Source organism: Rhipicephalus microplus, chromosome 5 (genome assembly GCF_043290135.1).
Source record: "Rhipicephalus microplus isolate Deutch F79 chromosome 5, USDA_Rmic, whole genome shotgun sequence".
Taxonomy (NCBI): domain Eukaryota; kingdom Metazoa; phylum Arthropoda; class Arachnida; order Ixodida; family Ixodidae; genus Rhipicephalus; species Rhipicephalus microplus.
In genome coordinates, this window is record NC_134704.1 from 45,917,386 (window position 1) to 45,942,558 (window position 25,173).

Here is a 25,173-nt window from a genome sequence, read left to right on the forward strand (position 1 = left end):
TGCGTAAGCATTAACACTCGAAAAACACGCGATTAACGGCTACGTCACAAAGCACCGTTTTCAAAACACAATGTTTTCTTCTCGGAAGCCGTGGGCTGTATATACCTGAGCCGGAAATATTTTGGGAGCGCAGAGCACGCACCTTCTAGCAAAAAAGGCCAGTGCTTCTAAATGCGCAATATACCGCGCCCGAGTGGCCCGGATGTGACCCACAAGGCATGATGCTCGATGCATCGAGTAGTCGTAGAGGAAAGTGAAAGGAATCGATGAAAAAATCGTTGGTTGTTCAACGGAATGTGCCGTAAAGCACCATTCTTGTACGAGAGCTTGAGAATTCGCACGGAAACAGGTTGACTGCGAGTAATGCTGGTGAAACCCAAGTACCAGGTTCGCGCAGCGAGTGAAGCACAAAAGCTTCTCCAATAATTTCATTCAACTTAAACACAATGAAATTTCATGCACCGCAATAGACATACGACCAGTGGTGGTGGTCAAACATTTAATAACTTATAAATGGTTACGGAGAGGTGATTGGGTTGGGGCTATATTGGCTTCCTCGCCTGACAGTACTAGATGCAATTTCTATTCAGGAGCTCCATTTACAAGCAACGCTACCGGCGTCCATCGAACGAGAGCCCTTTGGGTCATCAGGTCTTGGCAACTGAGCAGGGCCTTCTCTCAGTTCTCTATTGGAGGGTCGGGGTTGGGGTGCCAAACTGTGTGGTTGGTGTCAGCCACCTCTCCACAGAACTGGTACTTGCCATCAAAGGATGAATTGAAATGTTTTAGCACTGCCGGGCTCACTACACTCGCTGGTAAACCCATTTAAAAGGAGGTGCTATACAGAGTGATCTCGGTGCTGCGTTCCCTCATGGAAGTCATCGGAGCGATATTAGTCGACATGAAGACAGCATCTGCTCGTAGCGCACTTGCAGTATTGGACGCCATAAGCACAGTGCTTGAATCTCTCAATTGGGAAGATGGCTACACACACCTCATCATTTCGTAAAAAAATCAAGGCTGAATCCGTCATCCAATGGAACGCCAGAGGAGCAAAATCATGCCTTTCAGATTTTTGTCACTTTGTGTATACCAAAGTGTTTTCACTCATCGTCAATTGTAAACCCAATTTGTCAAAACCAATAAGACTTTCGGGGTACGATGCTGTCATGTCTTCAAGAAACGGTGCGTGCAGCGAAATCACCGTATTTGCTCGTCGTGAACTGACGTATGTGCCCCGCCTCGGTGGTCTAGTGGCTAAGGTGCTCGGCTGCTGACCCGCAGGTGGCGGGTTCAAATCCCGGCTGCGGCGGCTGCATTTCCGATGGAGGCGGAAATGTTGTAGGCCCGTGTGCTCAGATTTGAGTGCACGTTAAAGAACCCTAGGTGGTCGAAATTTCCGGAGCCCTCCACTACGGCGTCTCTCATAATCATATGGTGGTTTTGGGACGTTAAACCCCATATGTCAATCAATATCAAATGAACTGACGTATGTTGTGCAACCAATTGCGCCTCACGCTGACAATCAGTATGTCTGCATCACTGTGAAAAAGAACAAACTCATGTTTACTCTAATAGGCGTTTATATATCATCTTCGAATAATCTCGATTCCGGAAGATTAACGGATATTTTGAGAGTTTGTTCTGAACCATGGGTCATCATAGGTGATTTCAATGCGCACCATCACGCATGAGAAAGTACGCGGACAAATGCAAGAGGATGCAGGTTAGCAAACATCGCCTACGACTATGGCTTTACTCTCCTGAACGACGGTCTATAGCCCCACTTTTCTCCGAGGGGTGACATACGGCAGCTGTCCCGACCTTGTTTTTGACTCCAACTCCCTCGCGAGATACGTCCAGTGGTTCGCAGATGTTTAGACACGAGGAAGTGATCACATTCCAACCTACCTTAAAATCAAAGGCTTGTCTAGTTGTGGTCCACGGACGGCCATTCAAGCATTCCAATGGACCAACTTCAAATCTGTCATAGAAGATGCTTGCAGCAATGGCCTACGATCTGGGTTAGAGCAAACAATTAAGAGCACATCGCGAAACGCCACTCGCACGATGACAATATTTTCCGCGCGGAACGACCTTGACATAGAGTTGGAGCTACTCCGAACACTTCGACGCCGGGCGGAGCGTCGATATCAGCCCACAAAATCAGTTCACGATCTTAGGGAAGCCAGGAGGATGCAAAAGAAGATTCAGCGTCGCATGGATAGATTAGCGTCGGAACTATGGACAACGTTTTGCCAGTCACTAGACCCTCGCAAGCCACTCTCACACATTTAAAAAACGGTGCAAGGTCTGCATACCCTTACAGAACAGCGTTTTCTATTAAGCGCTCGCGCTCTTTCAAGGGCAGCAATACAACGATGTCGCAGATTTCTGTGGGCGGATCGCCAACCAAGCCACTCGTCCAGATTCTCCAGTGAGAGGTGACGTCCCCTGTACTCAGACCTCGCTTTTAATATGGAGGAGCTCGAGGCGACACAAGCTCTCTGCAGGCATTTAACTTGTCCGGTTCAAGATGGTATTTCGTACCGAGCTTTGTGCAATCTTGGGGAAAGTGCAAGGAGAGAACTGTTGAGCCTTTACAACATCTTGTGGTAGGATTGCGATGTTCCTGATGATTGGAAAGTAAGCCGCTTGGTACCCATCTTGAAGCAGGGCGAATTCCCACTCGAACTCGCTTCATACCACCAAATAGCACTGGCGAGCTGCGTAGGAAAGATAATAAAAAGGATGATATTCGGCCGCCTGGAGTGGTATCTTGAATACTTCAAGATTTATCTGAATTTCACGGCTGCTTTTCGACGCGACCGCTTTTTCATTGACAATGTCATTGATCTACGTTCAGCATGAAAGATCCCGTAAGTTACTATCTACAGCTTTGTTTTTAGACGTGAGGGGCGCATATGATAATGCACTACATGAAGCCATTTTGCGTGCTCTTGTGGTTGTTGGATTTTGTGGTCAAATCTTTCGGTGGATTCCGAGTTACCTGGCTGCAATGTCATTCTCTGTATTAACAGAAGACGGCCCAACTACGCGACGCTATACTTCCAGGGGTGTTCCTCAAGGCGGAGTTCTTAGCCCGACGCTATTCAATCTTGCACTAATTGGTCTTGCTGAACACTTGCCAAGTACCATTAAGATCTTAATATACGCAGACGACATCTGTGTCTGGACTTCGGCAGTCACACGTTCTCAGATACGTTCCCGGCTTCAAAGAGCAGCAACTATGACTGCCAACTACTTGTTAAAACAAGGTCTCAGCATATCACCAAAAAAAAATGCGTGCTGGTGGCCTTCACTCGCAAAGCAATGACCCCTTATGTCATCTCAATTAGCGGGTGACCCATTTATTAAGCCAGAACCCACCGGTTTCTGGGCACCATTAATAGGGACCTCTGTTGGAGTCCGCATGTGGTCTATACGAAGAAGCGCCTCACCGCCATTTCCCAATTGTTCAAGTTCTTGGCAGGAAAGACGTGGGGGATGTCAGTAGACGCACTTATGGAACTCTACAGAGCCCTGTTTCTTGGTTTCCTGAGATATAGATTGCCCGTGCTGAGCAATACCTGCGAGACCAATGTTCGTGTTCTACAGGCATTTCAAGCCCAAGCACTGAGAGTGTGCCTTGGTCTGCCCACATGTACGTCAACAGAGGCAACAATTGTAACTGCTGGTGACTATCCAATACAAAGTCACATTGCTGTAGAAGTCCTGAGAACGCACATCAGACGCTTCGCACGTGCTCCCTGTCATCACCTTACACTGTTGCCTTCAGAGAGGCGCCAAGCATCGTTCGCTAAAATGATTGTGAAGTACAACGAGAACCTTCCCTCGGGCTTCGCTCCTGCATCTAAACCATCGATACCCCCTTGGTGTGTTATTCGACCCACAGTGCGTCTTAGTGCACCAGGGATCAGGAGGAAATCTCAGCTTTCGTCGCCCGTGCAAAAACAACTGTCTCTGCTTCTTTTGCACGAGAAATATTCAGACAGTGTACATATGTATACCGATGGCTCCACGAACCGCCAGTGTTCGCGAGGTGCAGTAGTTGTCCCAGCAAGAGGTGTTACCATCAGCTTTAGGAGTGACCACTCCACGGCATCTACAGCAGCAGAACTAGCTGTTTTGCGCGCTGCACTTTGTGTGGTCAATCAGGAACCATCGCAACAATGGTCGATTTTCAGTGACTCAAGGGCTGCCCTACAATCTGTGCTCTCAGCACTGCGTCGCGAGCCGTACGAACAGCTTGTTTTCGAAATTCGGTGCCTTCTCCGCACTCCACACGAGAAAGGGCACCATGTGACGTCTCAGTGGCTGCCAAGTCACTGCGGCGTCATAGCGAACGAACATGCTGGTACTGCCGCACGGGCAGCTCTTGAAAGTACACGAGAAGAAGCAATACCACTTTTGCGGACTGATGCTGCCACTAATGTTCGATGGCATGCTCGGGAAATCGCTTTTTCACTGTGGTGTCCACCAAGCAACCAGGCCACCCAGATGAATCGTCAACACCACCTGTACTCTTTGATGGCTATCCGCATGCCCACTGGGCTCGACCGAAGAGAAGCCACATTTCTTCATAGCTTATGGCTAGGGGTGACATTTACAAAGTCTGATTCATTTATCATAGGAATGGCCGACAACACTCTCTGTGATGCCTGTCGTTGCGAAGAGACGCTACACGACATCCTGTGTGACTGTCCGTTGTATGTCATCCAGCTACAGTCACTGGCGTCCGTTCTTGCACGCATCGACAACAGCCAAATGTCTGTGGACAATATTCTTTCAAGTATCCGAGAGAATACATCGCAACAGAAGGCGACAAAAGCACTGTTGAAATTCCTACGCGACACGGACTTGAGCAAGCGGCTGTAACAGCAATGTCACACACACCACGAAACACAAGACCGGACTATGACTGTATGAGCGCGCGTGTGCTGCTTAATGTGCTGTGTTTAGCACTCTTCCCTCTATACCCCCTATGTTTCATCTCCACCATCCCCCTCCCATGTACAGGGTAGCAAACCGGCTGCCTATAGACTAGTTAACCTCCCTGCCGTTCTTTTCCTCCTATTTTCCTTTTCCTTGCCTACGTAATATCAATAGCCTTGTCAGTTAATAGCTAAGTAGATTAGGTTAACATTAGAATTCAATAAATGAAAGCACCAAACAGGATTTCTTACAGGCTACTCGACAATGCACCATATTCACATTAACAATGAGGTGATAGAGAAATGCGCGGAACACAACCAGCCCCTATAAATAGCCTTCATAGGTTACAAGAAGGCATTTGACTCAGTCGAACTATTAGCAGTGATGCAGGCACTATGGGATCAGAGCATCAACGAATCCTGCATAAACATACTGGAATTGTATACAGCGGATCCACAGCCACCATAATTCTCCGTAAACAAAGCGACAGAACCCCAATAAAGAAGAGTTCAAGGCAGGAAGACACTATCTCTGAAATGCTATTCACCGCGTGTTTACATGAGGGTTTCAAAGCCCTAGATTGCGAAGAATTTGGGATAAGAGTTAATGGAGAGTATCTTAGTAACCTGCGATTCGCTGATGACATTGCCTTGATGAGTAAATCTGGGGACGAATTAAGCTCATGATTGCTGAGCTGGACATGGAAAGCAGAAGAGATAGTTCTGGAAATTAATATGCACAAAACTAAAGTTATGCGCAGCAGTCTCAGCAAACCACTAACGCTTTGCGATAAGCGGAGAGACGCTGGAAGTTTTAAAAGGAATATGTCTACTTAGGAAAGGTAGTAACCGCGGGACTGAACCATGAGAGTGAATAGGGGGGGGGGGTGTAAACAACAAGAGGGAAGGCAGGGAGGTTAACCAGGCACATGCCCGGTTTGCTACCCTACGCTGGGGGAATAGGAAGGGGGCATAAAGATAAGAGAGAGACAGAGGAAAGAGAAGAGAAAGAGAGAAAAAAAGGAGCATTGGCAGTCAATCAGCTGGCGCGTATACAGCGGTGGCACTACACAAAAGTTAAAGTTGGTCACATAGGCCTGTAGTCCTCAAAAAGCACAAGACAGCTTTGACTGCTTTTTGAGCCGATGAAAGGCGATGACGGTGTTTTAGTAGCATCTGCACAGAGAGTGGCCGATCGTCCAATTGTCGCAATGTGTCCGAAAGCTTCTGTCTTTCAGAGGCAAATCGAGGGCAATGGCATATCAGATGGTCGATGTCCTCTTTGGTGCAGCAGACGTCGCATTCCGCATTGTCGGTCAGTCCGATGAGGTTTCTATATGCTTTTGTGAAGGCAACCCCCAACCAAAGGCGACAAAGAAGTGAAGCTTCACGTCGACGAAGTCCGGATGGAGGTCGAAGTTCCAGTCGAGGGTTTATTTGGTATAGTCTCGTATGTCTTATGCTTGGGGTGTTCCACTCCTGCAGACTCAGACTACGTGCCAGGTGACGAAGTTGCTGTGCAGAGTCAGTCCTTGACAAAGGAATCGGAAGGGTGTGTTCTTCTTGGTGCGATGTGCGAGCCGCGTTGTCTGCGGAATCATTGCCACTAATCCCACAATGGCCAGGAAGCCACTGAAACTTGACCTTGTGGCCTGTTTCTGTGACGTGGTGAACGAGCTTGACAACTTCGTAAGTTAATTGTTCATGGCAACCTCGTCGAAGGACTGACTGCATGCTCTGTAGGGCTGGTTTTGAGTCGGAAAACACAGCCCATTTACTCGGTCTTTGGGATTTGATGTACTCTATGGCGCCACGCAAAGCCGCAAGTTCTGCCGCTGTGGACGTAGTGGCGTGTGACAGCCTGATTCGCAGAGTGATTCCTCTAGCTGGAATCACCACCGCACCACCAGAACCAGACGCTGTGGTTGAACCATCGGTGTATATGTGCACGTGGTTGTTGTACATTTCGTGCAGATGGCTCAAGCTCAATTGTTTTAGGGCTGATGAAGACAAATTTGATTTTTTCTGTATTCCTGGAATTGAAACACGTACTTGTGGAAGTGTCAGGCACCACGGAGGATACACCAGTTTCTCTGCAGGCGTAAAACCTGACGTAAACGACGCACAATGAGCACAGACAATTGCACTAAATTTCGTGCGGGGCCTCTCAGTAGCAAGGGTTGCCAAGTGGTGGGAAGGATTCCTTGCATGTTGTCTGAGGTACGTACGCATCGTTTCAATGGTGATGTGAGTCATGATCGAGTAGTCCTGTGCAATGGCAATTGTTTCAGCTGTCGATGCGCAGCGGGGTAAACCAAGGCATATCCTAAGCGCTTGGGCTTGAATATTTTGGATTGTGCGCAGGTTCGTTTTGCACGTGTTAGATATAACAGGTAGGGTATACCGCAGGAATCCAGTAAATAATACCTTGTACAGCTTTAACATAGACTCGACAGACATTCCCCAACTTTTCCCAGCAAGAAACCTGAATAAGTGACAAATGGCAGTCAGCCGCTTTTTCACGTAGTTTACGTGGGGTGTCCAAGACAGGTTTCGGTCGATTACGACTCCCAAGAACCTGTGACTCCGGCTGTATGATACCAACTGCCCGTTAATTGATATGCCGTAAGCGGACATTGGTTTTCTGGTGAAGGCCATGACTGCACACTTCTCACTTGCGATTTCAAGCCCTTGTTTGCGTAAGTGGTACGATGTCACTGATGCTGCCTTCTGAAGTCGAGCGCGAAGTTGAAGTCGAGTCACACCTGATGTCCACACACAGATGTCATCAGCATAAATGGAAAGTCGTACACTGCTTGGTTGCTTGCCAACTAGTTCAATGAGTGTTAGGTTGAACAGCGTGGGGCTTAGCACTCCGCCTTGCGGGACTCCTCGGCTGCAGTAATACTCGTGTGTCGGGCCATTCTCTGTCTGCACGCGAAATGATCTATTCTGTAGGTAGCTCTGAACCCACGTATATATCCTGCCACCGAGTCCCACTCCTTCTAGTGCGCTGAGAATGGCTTCGTGGGTGACATTGTCGTAGGCCCCTTTAACGTCAAGAAACAGAGCAGCAGATAACCGTTTGCAGGCCTTCTGGTGTTCTACATATGTCACCAAGTCAACTACATTGTCAATTGACGAGCGACCTCGTCTAAACCCCGACATGGCATCTGGATATATTTCGTAGAACTCTAAGTACCATTCCAGACGCGTTAAAATCATCCTTTCCATAACTTTTCCCACAGAGCTCGCGAGCTGAATAAATTAGAAGAATAAGGATGGGGCGGATCACATTAGGCAAGATATAACCCGCATCACGAGCAAAGAAACCCTCGTGAGTTTGTTTGCTCATGTCTAAAAAAACTATTGTGTTTGGGCCCGATATGAAGAGTGACAGCTGATTCAGGGACGCGATGTCTTGATTCTCTCAGGTTTCCACACCAGGCGCATCCGTAACATGTTATCCGAGTTCCCTACATCTGCTTCTCATTTATTTCTAATAAAAAGTATTATTAATTCATTACACACGAACATATAGGTGCTGTGGGCTTCATTTTAGTTGGTGTACGTGACACGTACGCATATAACAGCACAGCAGACTTCAGTAACTGCAGGTCCGACATACAAGCCGCGAATTTACTTTCCAAGTTTGTTTCTTGCAACTGTACTTAAAATGCCCATGGTCTCCGCCATCTAGAGGACACCAATGTTTGACCATCGTCTCCGACATCGCGGGCAACAGGACCAGCGAGTACATGGTATCACGAAGCGCCAAAGAACATCGGATCTCCGCAATAGAAGTTTTTGAGTCCGGAAACACGCACCAGTACCGCTTCTGCAACCTCGGTTTTCTTGGTTTATTTCTGACTGTTGTTACTGGTGATCAGTCCTATACATAGAAACTTGGACGAAGTCAATGTTACATCACTTTCTTTAGTTATTTCATACTAAGTAGCATTGTAGATTTCAGAGCATGCACCACGTACTGCCACTTTATTGGATGAGGAACAGTGCAGATGGACGATATACATCGGGGTGCAGGAATCCCTGGCATGCCTGTAGACGCTGGCGTACGCTTGTTCGACGCGCTGGGCCACAGTGTATATCTTTGAAACAATGAGGATAGACCCTGAAATGCCTCGCGACAATGAGCTACTTGAATAACTTCAAGGACCGGGGATTCAGGTTTCGCGCCACTAAACAATCCTCCTTTCAATTTAGCGCCATCTCTTTTCACGACTGGGAACAGCACTTGCTTTGAAGGTTACACTGTTATTGTTTCGAGAACCTAGCCATTATGCTGCTATTTCTGATCTCTCCAACAAGGCCAGTAGAGAATCACTACCGAGGGAGTGTCACTTTTAGACTCCTATTCAGGCGTGTAGCAAGGTCTTCCATCACGCAAGCTGGAAATAACGATCGAAATGCAGCGTATGAAGAAACACTGTACGAGCGGACTTGGGGCGCCATCCCTTGGTTGCATTGCGAAGCCTCTCTTACATTTTTCGTAGTGTATCCGCGTGGTGGGTCTGTGGCGTCTAGCCGGCATATGAGCGGTGTGGTGGGAACAAAAAAATATATGTGTATACAGAAAGAAAGAAAGAAAGAAAGAAAGAAAGAAAGAAAGAAAGAAAGAAAGAAAGAAAGAAAGAAAGAAAGAAAGAATGAAAGAAAGAAAGAAAGAAAGAAAAGCCTGCAGTGACTGTATTTATCGGACTACCAACCTCTCATTTTCAAAACTGAAACGTTTTATTGTGCAGAATTGTGTGTGTGTGTGTGTGTGTGTGTGTGTGTGTGTGTGTGTGTGTGTGTGTGTGTGTGTGTGTGTGTGTGTGTGTGTGTGTGTGTGTGTGTGTGTGTGTGTGTGTGTGTGTGTGTGTGTGTGTGTGTGTGTGTGTGTGTGTGTGTGTGTGTGTACGCACTTCACGGACTTGTCCAATTTTCCGTTAATATGGTATCCAACGAAAAATGAGAGCCTTTAAATTTACACGTTTCCTTCATATACGACTTATGCACTAAACAACTATTATCACGATTTCGTTTGCGTTACTATGAAGCCGCATTATTGGCTACATGTTTTTTTTTTATAATTTCGCGTTCGTTCAGAATTTTGTGTGTGTGTGTGTGTGTGATGACATAACAGTTGCCATTAGAATGCAGCACTTAAGAGACAGTTTGCGAATGATTCATGATGAGGGGGGCTGTGACAGCATATTATCGTATTTTTATATTAACTGGGGTTGATTTCACTTCTGCGAATATTCGTGTTTTGTAAACTTTAAGTTGAGTGGACTCTCTATTGTGTCAAAAACAGGGACTTAGTGCATCGGTGCTCTGCTACGAGTACTTGTGTAGTTTCGAGTTTGTTTTCTACTTTGCGACGGCAACTATTGTGCAAGAGACGAGAGGTAGTCGGCGCCACGCATTGGCATCCTCTCCTTATACACATTGAAGCTACTGAATGGCATAAATATGATTTTGATAGATCCTAAAAGTGTACTGTTCAGGCTTTTGTACAGCTGGCCTCAGTTTTATTTCCCAGGAAGTGCCCGCACGTTTCAAAGCGTAAGGTATGCAACCACTAAATACTGCGTGTCCTAACATGTGGAGGTCAAACATGGAGAAGACGAAAACAGCTAGAGCAACACGTTGAGGACCACGCAGAGTGCAATGAAACGTAAAATGATATCGAATAACAGGAGGAGATCGGAGGATAGTTGATCGGTCAGGAAGATATATGCTCGTTCGCATTAAGCGATAAAATGGACCTGAGCTGGTCACGTGATGCGTAGAACAGACTGCCCGCGGACAGCAAGAGCAACAGAATATGGTTACCAATGAGTGGGAAACGCAGTAGAGGGAGGCCGTGTTTTAGACGGATTGGCGAATATAAGAAGTCAGCACGTATAAAATGAAATCAGCACAGCACAGTGTAAGCTGGAAATCATTGGGAGAGGCATTTGTCCTTCAGTGGACCTAAATAGACTGAAAATTATGACGGTGATGATGATAATGCAGACACGCTATGTGGTTGCGTGTGAGAGGAGAACAAGTCTGATAAAGGCGTGGATTCGGATCCCACTGCTGCCACCAGTTGATGCAGTGGGGGTTCTGCCCAGAGGACCGGAGCCAGCCAGAGTCTCGGGGAGATGTCGAGCAGGGGAGCCGGGAGCGGTTAACAGTAACTTTTCGTTACAATATGTACGGGTAGCGTGTTATTACGTGATGAGAGCAGCATCACGGAAGCTCACGACGAAAGCATTAGCTCTGGCTGTCTCAGTAGTTTCTTATTTTTCTGTTTTTTTATATATCGGGCAGCGTAAAAACAAGCGATAGATCAAATGATGGAACAAGCCGGAGCCAGGGCTAAATCATTATCTTGTTCTGCGCCTACATGGTTGTCTTTTGTGCCATGACGTGAAAATGTGCACTACGTGTTCATGAGTGTTACACCTGAGGTGCCTTGCAGAAAAGTTAATATCAAAATATTATTTGGTGTGTTGAGTCTCTCCTTAGCTGCCAAGGTTCAGATGCCGTACCGAAAGGGGAAAAAAGTGAAAAGTCTAAAATAGCATGTACTAACGGAAGCCACTCCTGCGGCATTAATTAAACATCGCGCTTTCAGCGCTTCATCTGTTACTGTGGAGGAGAGAAGACATGGTTGAGAAAGAAAGGCAGGGAGGTTAACCATTCCAGGAGCGCTGTTTGGCTACCCTGCACACGAAACGGGATTGGGGGTATTGAAATAGGGAGAGCACAGATAATGTGGACATATTGCGATGCTATAGCAGGAACGCGGAAAGCAAAAGAGCTCTTATCCTATCTGAATGGTGAGGCCACCTTTAGCTCCGACTACAGCGATTATCAACCTCCATTTTTAAATGCCAAGCATTTCTTGACGAACTTTGGAGATTTCGAGCGTATCTATCTATCTATCTATCTATCTATCTATCTATCTATCTATCTATCTATCTATCTATCTATCTATCTATCTATGACTTTTAGCTCCCCTGGCCGTTTCAATAATAGTATCGATACCAAACTTTGGCATAAGAAGACTGTATGAAGAACATATTTTACTAGCCATAACACGAAAATTATGACATATATGTTTTCAATGTCATGATTTATATATCGTAGTCTGGCAGCTCTTGCGGTCGTTTTGTTCACATGGCATGTTGCAAAACTGGTACTGTATGATGTGATTGCGTGGCGAACACAAGCCACAAACCCTAACATAAAAATCATGACATGCATGTAACAACAAGACTACATGCCGTGCTTATGATGCGCTCGCGACCGTTTCGCTAGCGTCACTTATACCAAATTTGGTATTACGGGACGTGAATGGATGACGAAGGTATGATACTGGTGCAAACATGATGAACATGAGATGTGTGTCATGTAACAGCAAGAACTACATGCTACGCTCATGATGCGCTCGCGGCAGTTTCGCTAGCTTCACATGTACCAAACTGGGTATTACGCGACGCGAACGGACGACATAGGTAAATGACACATCTAAACATGGTAATCACCACATGCGTGTCAAGTAAAAACATGACTCATGATGCTCATGATGCGATCGCGGCCGTTTCTCTAGCTTCACATATGCCAAATTTGGTATTATGTGACGCCAATGGATGACGAAGGTATGTAACGGGAGCAAACATGATAATCAGGATATGCATGTCATATAAGAACATGACTACATGCCACAGTCAAGGCGCCAACATATTTCGACTTGACACGGTGCGCGTGCTCGCCGGCGTTCATTTCGTCGCGTCACGCCGGCGTTGCCACACCAGGTACCGATCCTGCCAAAGACTCGACGGCGCGCGCCACGATGCGTCGCTTTGACGCATGCGCGTTTCAGCGCGTTCGGCATCCTTCCGTCACGAAAAGAGGGAGGCGCAGTGTTGCCAGGGTAACGAATCAGCATGAAATGCAGCATGTCGCATTTCGCACCGGTTGCCGTCGGGCCACGCCGACGGACGCTGGTCGCACCGGCCGTGCCTTGCGCCAGACTGTAGAGTGCTCGCGTTTTGCTAACATAGCGTCGCTGTGCCCAGCGTTCGCGCGCGTCAACTCTACAGTGGAGTATTTTGGGACCTTCATGATGCGCTACCAGCCCTTTTGCTAGCTCCACATATACCAAATTTGGTGTTACGTGACGTCAATGGATGGCGAAATATATTCCTGGTGCAAACATGATAATCCTGACTCGCGTGTCATGCAAGAACATGACAGCATACCACGCTCATAGCGTGCTCGCGGCCATTAGGCTATAGCTCCACATAGACTAAATTTTATACAACGTGATGTAAATAGATAACGAAAGTAAACAACACATCTGTACATGATAATCATGACACAGAAGTCATGTACAGCATCATTTACCTCCACCTCATAACGTTGTGCCGATTTCAAAGTGACATAGCAATGTTCCTCATTCGTGCTTCGCATATCATCGATTCCCGCTATACGTAGGATCTGCCAATTTTTCTGCAGTGGAAGTGACATCTGCACACGTGAGAGTACTGCTAGTGGCTGGGCGCTTTGTTAGCATGACGTGCCAAGTCGCGCATAAAATTCATATGATCTCAGCTTGACTACGCCATCATGGGCTAAAAGTTGTGAAATATTTTTATACTCTACAAGACACAAAATCGTCGCATTTTCTAACTATAATATTTTTTAAAACCATTGCAGCATGACACTATAGGTGCGCTACACAATGGCACCTGTGAGGTGAGATTTCCGGTGTTCCTCTATGAGGCGTGTGGTCATAAGCTGCGCTAGCAGAGACGGGCGCCCCTCTGTCTAGTCACCAATGAGAAGGGACGCAACGTCAACCTTAGACATAGGTATAATAAGGAAGAGCGGTGCTGCAACCCGAAGGGTCACACCATCCTTATTATTAGCTTACGCGTTTTTTTTTGTTATTGTTAGCTGGCGTGATTTGTATTTGAAGTTTGTGTTTTCCGACCTGTACAGCGTGACATGCGCAAGTGATGTCAACGATATTACGAAACAAAAAAAATGCTTAGCTACTAAGGCTGCCAAAATCATTGCAGCGCTCTCCTCCTCCGCAAAGCCCTTTTATATAGGCAAAAATGTAGCTCCACTAGTGATGTAACAGCGATTCGACGCTTTGAAAGATGAGACGCACATTGACGTAATATGTAATATCGAGGGGGGGGGGGGGGAGACTGCAACGAGTATTCATTCCTCTCTCCCTCCAGAGGAACTCCGTGCACGCCTATGCGTGTGGTGATTTGGAAAAAACCAGTGACTTCACTGGTAGGGGGAAGTGCGAAAGGCGTTTTCTCCATCTGCTTGGATTTTTAACTTTGATGGTACACTGGATCCTGCACCCATGAACAAATTTTTGCCTACCATTCTTGGTGTTCGTCCATCTTTGTTTTGTAGTGCGCTCAATTTAGTGTTTCAGTAATGATCGTTGCCATGTGCACATTTTTCAGATTTACACCTGGAGGCTGGTATCTTCGATGTAGTAAATGATAGTACCAGTAAGCAGTACTTCTGATAAAAAAGAAATATTTCCCTTATACTGACATTGGTGTGCTTTTTCCGCGTTTTTTTTTTATGCCGCCTGGGTTTCGCTGTTCAGAACATTTACCAGTGCTAACCCTCGGCGCGTGCTGTACCTCAATGCACGGGGTGCTTATCAAATTATTCCAAATGTCTGCTCCAGCACCAGCAACAAAGCAAATACGCACTCTTTTGTAACATTTGGAAAATTTATTCAAACCCGAACTGAATCCCAAATTTAAACACGTGTATTTCACCAAAGTTGCGACTCTATACGCAGAAATTGCGCCAGATGGATTTTTATAACTGTTTACGCATGGTCGACTCTCCAGCTTCAGCATAAAAAACTGACGGAGACATTTCTCACTTATGCTATTAAGAGAGTTGCAGTGGCCTTGACATGAAAAGGAGCCATAATTCTACCTAAACGTAGCCAAAGTAGGCACGCCATTGAATTTTGTTTCCAATGTTGTAGCCCATTCGGAAACAGGTAGTATGAGTACAGTTTTATAGTTCAACGATAAATAATATAGGCCCAAACAACGAAACGTTCCTTTCCTTCGACCGCGTCCTCTCCTTACGTGAGGCTTCCTTACAACCAAGTACCGACGGAGGAAGCAAGCGTACTCTGAAAGCTCCCTTAACCCGTCCTCGCGGGAGGAATGGTTGCCGCGCTCCTGCGTTCGAGATTATCGAATATAAGCTTTGCTCACAAGCGTTTATTCTCTAAAAAAAAAGTTGGGTCACCACATCACTTCCAAATTGAAGTGTTAATATAGAGACGCGGGTACGCTTTCTTCCAACTACGATTACTGAATGTGAAAAGCCACTGTAGTCGAGCGCAAAACGTGGTGCATTCTAGCAACACTGAAACGCTTCACGGAGGAAGGAAACAGGTTTTTCCTTTCCTTCCTCCGTGGTGCAGTGCACGCACGCTCACCGCTCGCGTCTCCCCACAGGGGTGGGGTGAGAGGGTTGCCTCGAAAACGAAAACATCACGTGGGCTAGCTGTGAGGCGAAGCGCTCGTTCAGGGCAAGGAGCGGACCTAAGGGCGCACGAAGGTAGCCCCAAAGCAACCTTAAGCTGAGGAAGCGCCAAGGAAGCCTTTACCGAGGGCTCCTTAGTGAGGAAGCTTTCAAAGTGACATAAGGCGGCCTCACAAAAATGAAGGCTTCCTTACTGAGGAAAGGAACGTTTCGTTGTTTGGCCCATAACCTTGTATAAAGAATTCGATATCAGTGCTCACATAATTCTATGTGAGCACTGGTTTTGCCGCCTTGCTCGGTCTTAAAGCCAGACGTAATAATACGGACAGTAAATTCCGTGCCTCCTAAAGGAGTTTATATAGGACGAATATAGTTTTCGCGAGATATGGCCATTTCGGCATATTCCAGCCAACAAGTCAGACGGAATATTAAACGTTGAGGCAGCTTTTTTTCTGTAGCTGACAGTCGAGATTGATTAGTAGATTATCATATTACTAGTCCAGCTTCAAGATGTGCAGTAACAGCCTCATTTTGTTTCGGATCTTTTTTTTTTTCATATTCACACGAGAACACGCGCTGTGCATCAATATTAGAGCATGGCGTGTGGTATCAGCATGCCTGGCGGTTAGTGCGACCACCCAGCCAGCCACGCATTTGCCAACGTGCACGCAACTTTGCCGCTCCGTAGTTGCGGACGCGCCCCCTGTTGCTTTGGTTTGTATCGATGCGCGCGATCTTGGTGGTGAGAGGAGGGTGCCGAGCGAATCGGATGACACAACAGAAAAGCTTAAAAACAGTGCGTTTTTTTTATCGGCAAATAATAAGAAAAAATGGCAGCCTAACGCGCCGTAAAAGAAGTTCAGAAGCAGTCACAAAAGCCGCCATGAAGCAACATACGGATTGATTGATTGATTGATTGATTGATTGATTGATTGATTGATTGATTGATTGATTGATTTGTGGGGTTTAACGTCCCAAAACCACCATATGATTATGACTGACACCGTATATAGTGGAGGGCTCCGGAAATTTTGACCACCTGGGGTTCTTTAACGTGCACCCAAATCTGAGCACACGGGCCTACGACATTTCCGCCTCGAAGCCAACATACGGAGCATATGGAGGTTTAAAGTATACCATTCGGCGAAAAGTAGCCACCAAGGCCAACCTCGTGGTAGGAGCTACTTTGGAAATACCCATGGTCTGTGGCGACTGAAGTATACAGTATACCAAGATACTCTATACTTTGTCATAATTTTTATGGAACCAAATGGAGTTTCATGTGCTGAGTAATCTTAGAGCTGGCATGCAGGAGCCACTACCTAGCAATTGAAAAAAATTTAGTTCTGCTCCTAGAACCTAATTTTGCAACAATAGTTGAGTATTACAGCGACATTAGAAAACTGTATTCAGCTCCGCATAAAAACCTCACAGCAATGGAATCTGCAGTGTTACATGGACTCCAGACAAACACATACACGCACTAACACAGGCTACATGTATTCTACCCCCCAGCATACAGATATATGTGTCCGTGTTGTGGGGCCACACAAACTCTGTTTTACATTAGGTGGGAGTGTACACATCACAATGAAGAACACCACAACATTAGCGACAGCGAGGAACAAACAGCGGGAGGCACTGCTGTCCAGCTCTACCTTTGACGATTAGCTTTGTCCGTTCCAACGGGCAGAGATGATGGCAAGCAAGGTCCAGCGGAGCCCTGGAATAAGGGCCGATCACTTGCAATGATCCGCGTTATGCGCAAATAAAGTTTCTTTCTCTCTCTTCTTTCCTTCTTTATCATAGCCCTTTTTCCTCCTTTCCCTACTCGTAACTCTGATACAATTTCACAGCGTCATCGCTTCTCTTCCCCACTCCTTGATATATTGTACAAGGCAATAATATGGTTTACCCTATCATCTCCTTTGCCTCATCCTTTCCCCCCTCACTCTTACGTTGTCCTGACCCTGACTTTCCTTTTTAATCTCCGTACTAAACTATACTAATGAAGGCTTTGCTATGCTACAGGAGCTGTTTATACATACACACTGCCTGTGACGCATAATTGTACTGCAAGGCTATCCGGTACGCATTTCCCTCCTAATTTATGGCTGCTCCCTGTTATCACACTTTCCTACCCCCTTTTTATACTACATTATGCGTGGCACTAAACTAAGCTAGGCTATGCTACAGGAGCTACTTGGCCCACTGTCTGTGGCGCATAATTGTGCTACAATGCTATCCTTCATGCTCTTTCCTCCTCATTTAATGGCTCCTGCTCGTCATCACCCTTTCCTACCTCCTTTCTATACTACATTTTGCATGAAAATAGACTAGGCTAGGCTATGCTAAGCTGCTTGCCACGTACGCACTTTCTGTGGCGCGTACTCACAGAGTTTTCTGACACAACAGCTGATCTACCTGAAGCATAAACAGCATCTCGTTTTAATACAAGTCGCAAGAATGAACCTGTGGACCACTCTGCTCCCCCTTCTTCACCCCCATCTTTCTCCCCCTCCAACACCCCCGCTTACAGACGTATGATTAATTATCAAGACACAAGGATGCGCAATTAGCAAGATGTACCTGCGCAAGGATACTGGGCAATGTTCCCCCACACTGCACTCAAAAGTGTCACACGGAGGCAAGTTGTACAAAAATGTTTTTATTTGTGGCTCAGTGAAAGAATGCGTTTATGTAAAACTTGTAAAAAACACAGTTGCTGCGACGGCAGAGTTTCGTGATGAAAAGAACCTGAAATAATGGCTTAAATAAAGCAAAATAAAAATAAACTATTACATTCGTCAATCTCAGTACAGCATAAGACCGCCTTGAATGCCTCTAATTAATGACTATACATAAGAATTACCGATGCAGTGCAAAAATGTGTAGCCACGTACATAAAGACCAAAAATGTGATTCTGAGATTAGCTTGAAAGCGAGTGAAGAAATGAAAACCACGTGCCGTTTGGACAGGTCTATAAATACAGTGATGAGCAAAAAGCCAGACGGCGCACGCGAACGGTGACTTGCATAGTGCGGCTCGCCGGAACGAATGACATTGGCATGAAGTTACGGGAGCGTTTGCAGTCATTTGCAGTCATTACGCCTAATACTGCTCGTCCCGCGTCTGAATGCGTGACCAAAAAAATCAACCGCAAAATAGTTACAATTTTTTCACGCACACGCACACACATACGATAATGAATGTAAAAATGCAGCGATTAACATCTTCGCATATCACGCACGCATTGATCTTTAAGTCCCCCGTGTGTGTATTGAATTCGAATCACTGAAAAAAGAGGAAAAAAACTGTGGAGAGCAGTATAATAGCATAGCAGCATCTTCGTAATGCGCGTGATTGAATAAAGAAGTCACCTGGCTAATCATTCATATTCACCGAGTGGGCGAGTCAGTAAGCCAAGTAAAAAGTGAATGCCCTGAAAAAAAGCTGACGCGCGTGATTTTTATTTCAAGTTTGTGTTTTCTGATCTGTACAGCGTGATATGCGCAAGTGATGTCAGCAATATTACGAAACCAAAAATGCTTAGACACTAAGGCTGCCAAAAGCATTGCAACGCCCTCATCCTCCGCAAAGCCTGTTGATATACGCAACAATGTAGCTCCACTAGTGCAGTAACAGCGATTCGGCACCTTGAAAGATGAGACGCACTTCCGTATTACACGTGTCCCGAATTCTAGTGCGGCTGTGGCGCCACGCCATCACGACAACGTTTTTTTTTTTTTTGTCAAACTCATAGCACCAAAAGAGAAACACTATGGTTCGAACACTTCTATTGGGGCACCTGAAGATACTGTTTGTGACTGGCAGTGAGCAAACTTGTTCGTTTTGCTTCGTCGCACTAAACTGCTAGCCAGCAGTAAGAATTTTTGACCCGTGTAAATATTTTGCACAGCCCTAGTTTTACAGGCACTTTACTGTCAACACTTGACTGGCACGAGTGGAAGATTCCTTGTGCGCAGGCTTCTTTTTTTTTGCGAGAAAGATGTCAGCTGGTTGTAACAATTACACGCTGGTTCACCTTTTCGCAAGACTAACCAGCAAATTTCTCTTCATTGTCACATTCGTAGAGCATACGTATAGCTGCGTATCACATATACTCCTGCAAGTTCAAGCCATGCTCACGATTGCTTTCGACAAGGACGCATTCACGTAAATTGGACGTCACAATGCGATTCATACGTCTACGCCAACGTTCTAACAGGTCTGCGGAAACAAACAAACAAACAAACGCGAGGTTTAGCATTTCTGCTGCCACCGCAAGCGATAAGACACCTGAAAGTTAATAGTGACGTAGCTAAACATGCGCAGGAGATGTGCGCGTCAGTTCTCGTTCGGTTGTGCTTCCTGAGAACAGGATGCACGTCGTATTCGCATAATGTGTACCCGCGCCTCCTAAAAGACGCCACTCGCGTTGTCTTCGAAACGTGGTGTTGACCATCGGCAGGCTCAAAACTACCGTCCGCCTATAAAATTGCATTGTCTGTCACGCGTGCTCATGCAAGGGCGAGAACAATGGAATCATAATAACTAAAGGGGACCTGCAACCTTTTTCGAATGACTTCATTGAAGGAGTTAATTACCTCACGAATAGACCGCCACAATTACCTCACGAATAGACTGCCGCAAAATTTTTTAAAATTGACAAAATACAAGTGGAGTTAGGTGGATTTGTCACACGTCTTCAAGCACTTACTCTCTCCTTTTCTACCAGCGAGCACGCTGAAAGCTCTGCGGGGAAGGATGACAGAAGATCAAGAAGCTGCGCCCATTCGCCGGCGCGAGTCATTACCTTGAGCACTTCTCTTTCTTAACACGCGGCTTACTTCAGTGTGATACTGAGCGTGGGCACGTCGCGGCGCCTCGCGGTGGTCGCAGTAACTATGCCACTCACGCTGCTCAAATCGGCCAATGGTCACGGACTCCGTATTTGTCACGTGCCATTTTGGATTATGGAATCATCTATAGAAGGAATACCGAGCGATTTCGTTCTGACGTTGGGAATTAATCGTAGTATCCAGGCTGCTCGCTGAAATATATTATTTGGCTCGCGTGTTTTCAAGAGCCTCGACCATCTATCGGCAGCGTTTACCCAACATGCCCACAAAGTGTTGCATGGCCCTTTTGAATGAACTCTAACTGGCAATAAGTAACAGCGAGTAACTATTAGCTCTTTTTCACACTTTGATCAACGGCGTCCAGAACCGGAACGTCCACACCATCGCCTAGCGTCGGCGACGGGGACGTCTTTTCTGGCGATGGAGTCCGAGGAGTGGGCGAAGGGTGTGGCATCCTGTTTTCGACGCGCATCTTGACGTTCGCCGGGTCCTGGTTGTCGGTGCCCTGCTCGTTCGTGTGCACTGTCGCCCGGAAGCCATCTTTGTCAGCCACGTAGTGGACCGTCCGCTTGCGGCCGTCCACGTCCTCTACGATGTAGTAGCCCGTCACGCGTCCCGACTCGTCTTTGGTCTCGTGACGCGACGTCATGCTGCCAAGACCGTCGTACGCGGAGTAGCCGAACGAGTACGGGTTCACCCGCTCCGGCTCGCCATCCTGTCAATGCAGCGAGGAAGAAGAGGAGAAAAAAGGCAGGAATTAAGACACTAGATTCAGACTTGCTCCACCGAACATAGTCGGCCTTTATACCCCTGGTGTAAATCATTTCGTCGCACGCGATGACAGTCCATTACAATGTTACGCTACTTTCTGGCGAAGTTAAATCTTTACCAACACAATTCTGGTCAGGCTTCATACCGTTGTGCGCAGTCTGGTGTAAACTTCAAGCTATACATCAATTCTTATTTATCTGTAACCGATTTACTTCAGCAATAAAAACCCGTTTAGAGGTGCTTTTACGAGCTAATAATATAAACTTTTGTTTTGTCGATTAGAGCCTTTGTTTCTGGCTTCTGAAAAATGAGAGTGTGTGTGATTATGTAGAATAATCCTAATGGAATGATTAAGTTTTCCCAGATGAGCAGCCAACTGGTTTTATATGTACACGCATCTACATAGAAACGGTAGTTTTCTTAGTTATAATTTCTATTGATTCTTCATTTCATTTCTTACGTTTTATTTTGCTCGTGAATCTCTTCTACATTTCGCTATTCTTCTCTTCTACAAGTTACTCTGTTCTGAAGTTGTAGAGTCACCGAGTTTCGGTGAACAAAAACTCGAATGGTGAAAGCTAATTAATGTTGTTGCAGATGCCTCCCAAACTTGACCCCTCCCCTTCCCCCTTGCGTTAATAGAGCCAAGCTTTGTGTGGCTAGGCATGTCCTCCTCAGATGTCGAAATTGGGAGAGCCCCACAACTCACTACTGGTCTATTCAATATGACGAGGGGAACACACGAGTCGCAAGCATCAATTAGGAATTTCGGTCAAACGTAATCGATAATTGAATCGTCAATTAGCCAACTGCATCAACCCAATAGTAAACAAAGGGGCATGTGTCAGCTTCGCTGGTCAGCCACCTGTTCGGAATGTTTTAGCAGTGAATTTTATTCCTTTCCAAATACTGATCCTGTTTCCATTGGCTGATCAGTTCAATTTTGGTTGGATGAGTTGTTAGCTGTTCACACTTATCCGACTTCAGGTTTGATCAATAATAAACCAAAGCTAACTTCTACCCACACACAAATGATCACACGTTGAAAAATTGAAATTACAGCTGGTTAACCAACTAACGACCTCCCGTCGACCTCTCATATTTTTACCACAAAAGTGCTTTAGGCCGGGGTCCACCACGGCTCCACTGACGTACTTCCGTCACGGAAGTGACGTTGAAAAACATATAATAAAAGATTGCAAAGAAAAAGATTAGAAGGGAAGCGTTCCTCGTGTAGAATCAAATAAGAAACCTCTGGATTTTCAGCGCGCAGCACTAACCACTTCAGCAAAAAGCGTGATTTTTTTCTTTAATGCATGGAAATAATGCAATCAAATGTTGTCACATATATGTATACAATTCATCGTCTCAAAGTTATGGTCATATGCACACATGCGCAAGACACAATTGCATACAGTCCAACGGACCTTCGAAAGTGAAGTAAACACACACACGTCCAGAAGTCCAAGCCACGCCGGAACAGGGTGTAAAGTCTCTACAACACTACACATATTGGCTGCTGCTTCTCGGAAAACAGATTTCGTCGAGCGAGGTGGCTCAGCGTGTTTGTCGATCATGCGGCTCGTCCATAATAAATAAAAGTCCAATTACAATTAAATTGTATGGCGCATTATTGTTGTAGTCGTTTTTAACGGTAGGAACTTAACAACATGAGCTGTAATAGTAAATTCTTTTTTCGTACGTTGCCTGAAGTGCAAGTGGCAAGCCATTTATATACACTATACACCGTTTGGCAACCCTCCGAGCTTCGAAACTTGAGCACGTTTTTGTTATCAGTGGTGCGATGGCGAGATGGGGTCACGTAAGGGGGCGCTCTAAAGGTCGTCGCCTCCGCCATACGCCTTCTCCACGGAGCGTGGTCTCTCCTGCGCGCGCGGCTTATCAGACTCGCAATTCGGTAGAGGACGAAGGGTTACTTCGCGCGCTGCCGCGGCCGCGTTCGCGCAAGGAGCACGCTGCTGACACACGACGCAGGAAGAAGTGTGACAGTTGTTCGCACTTGCCCTGTCTATACTTATTCGCTCGTTTCGTTCGTCTTTCTTTCTGCTTGTTGTTAGTGCGCGCTCGCCCCTTTGTATGCTGATTTCGTGCGTGCTTTCCGCTACAAGTTTCTAGCTGCTTGCCGTCCTTAAGGTGACTTAGCGATTTGTTGCTGTTGCTGAAAAAATGCACATTTAACGTTCACGGTGGCTACTTCTGTGAAAACACGTTTCGCTTTCGTGTTATACCGATTCCTATATAAGGGAATCAGCCACGTTTGTTTTGACCACCTTTTTCAGTCACACATACCTCTTTTCTGCTGCCCCCGTCTTCACCGGCTCCTGCTGAGTTCGCACCTCGACGCAGCAACTCCTGGTTGGTGATATCTTGGCCGAGCTTCTGTTCAGGCCCTTGTACAAAAGCCTACAATAGTGAAAGAATCCAAAAGAAAAAAAAACTCTTCGATTTTAAAAGGCCCTCTCCAGCAGTTTGCGGGATCGAATCCCGGCTGCGGCGGCTGCGTTTCCGATGTAGGCGGAAATGCTGTTGGCCCATAAGCTCAGATATGGGTGCATGTTAAAAAACCCCAGGGGGTCGAAATTTCCGGAGCCCTCCACTACGGCGTCTCTCATAATCATAACGTGGTTTGGGGACGTGAAACACCGCACCCCAATCAATCAATTAACAGCCCCTCTTACCTTGACAGGCTGTCACTTCTTTTTTGGTTGTGTTATGCATTCGTTCTACTATACCGTCTTTAGTATTCGATTCCAGAGTTTTAGCGTGGGCATATTACCAAAAAAGTAGGGAAAAGCCACAACCTAAGAAAGCTAAAATACTTTATTCTTTTAACAATAGAGATGAATATATAGTTACCTGACACCTAATCACTCTAGCTCACACATGCCTCGTTCTACACACCACTTTTTATTCTAATTACATAACCATTTAACGAAAACGTCATCTCTGACCATGGCTGTAATAAATGAGTACTTCAAGCATTACTGAATGTGCTATCTCCGTCAAAAACTACACATGCCCAGAAGGAACTTTTACTGCAGTGCCCGATTCATGGCCGAGCTCGCACGATGGGCTACGCAGTGTTACAGAACCACCTACGCAACCAAGTAGCCAAATGAAAAGAAACAAAACCTTGCAGAATTAAAAAAACAGAAAATACCATAAGTAAAGTTACAGGATATTTTATTCTTTACTTTATTGATTCTGCAAAAAAATATAACACTACCCCGTATTAAAAATGTACCTTACATTTTTAATAGCTGGTACTGCTATTTTTATTTGAAGTTAATATTTACTGTTACTTTTAATAGGGGGTACTGCCATAGCCACCGGCACGTGTTTGAAAGAAGTGCCTGCAATTTACAGAACCCGTGTAGCGATCGGGCTATGCCTTGACCCAGCGAGTCATTTGCCACGCCGGATTAGTGCAAAAAGGACAGTCTCGCCACGTCTGGACGGAGGAAGCAACAGAGGCCGGCCCCACGAGACGTCGCCTACTGATTGACAGCGGCGCCAACGGGGTGGAATGTCGCCAAAGAGGGTTTTGGAGCCTCCACTCTATCTCCCGCCTGGGCCAGTCACGTATCGTTGGCGCGTTAAACGGCAGACGACGACGGCGCTAGTCAAAGGGCTCTCCCCAGAGGATTCCACGAACCGGGCACCTCTCAAAAGATCGGCGCTTGTTTAATCCATTGTCAAGTAGCCGACCGGCTGACTGCCTATGCCCGCCAGGCATTGTCCCGGAGTACGAGACGTAGTGTCGCCAAGACGCCACCAAGAGGACAGCAGGGACGGCGTCTTCCTGGGGGAGACCGCGGCGGCTGCCGCGGATCGCCCCGCTAATTGAGCGAACATAATCGGCGGACCCTTTGAAGTATGCGGCCAGGATCGTGGGCACTCTCGACTAAAGGCTCACACACGACGAGGAAGAGCCCTGCTGGCGCCACCAAAGTGCAGTGTTCACGTGGTCCTTGCATGCTCGCCCCCCTCACCTGTGTGTGCGTGATTGGTGGTCGAC

General features: G+C 46.4%; 2 protein-coding genes across 6 annotated transcripts in view; one reads left to right on the forward strand and one right to left on the reverse strand.

Annotated features, from left to right (window-relative positions):
* The window catches only part of LOC142817763 (uncharacterized), a 379,761-nt gene that overhangs the window by 153,350 nt on the left and 201,238 nt on the right, over positions 1 to 25,173 (forward strand). The gene's annotated exons all lie outside the window — the stretch shown is intronic.
* The window catches only part of LOC119174625 (uncharacterized), an 80,794-nt gene continuing 73,773 nt past the window's right edge, over positions 18,153 to 25,173 (reverse strand). For both annotated transcript variants that reach the window (XM_037425613.2, XM_037425614.2), the window contains exons 9-10: positions 23,445 to 23,558; positions 18,153 to 21,078 (exon numbers count right to left, since the gene is read on the reverse strand). In XM_037425613.2, coding sequence (XP_037281510.2) covers positions 20,692 to 21,078; positions 23,445 to 23,558 — 501 coding nt within the window. In that variant the 3' untranslated portion in view covers positions 18,153 to 20,691. The remainder of the gene's footprint in view (positions 21,079 to 23,444; positions 23,559 to 25,173) is intronic.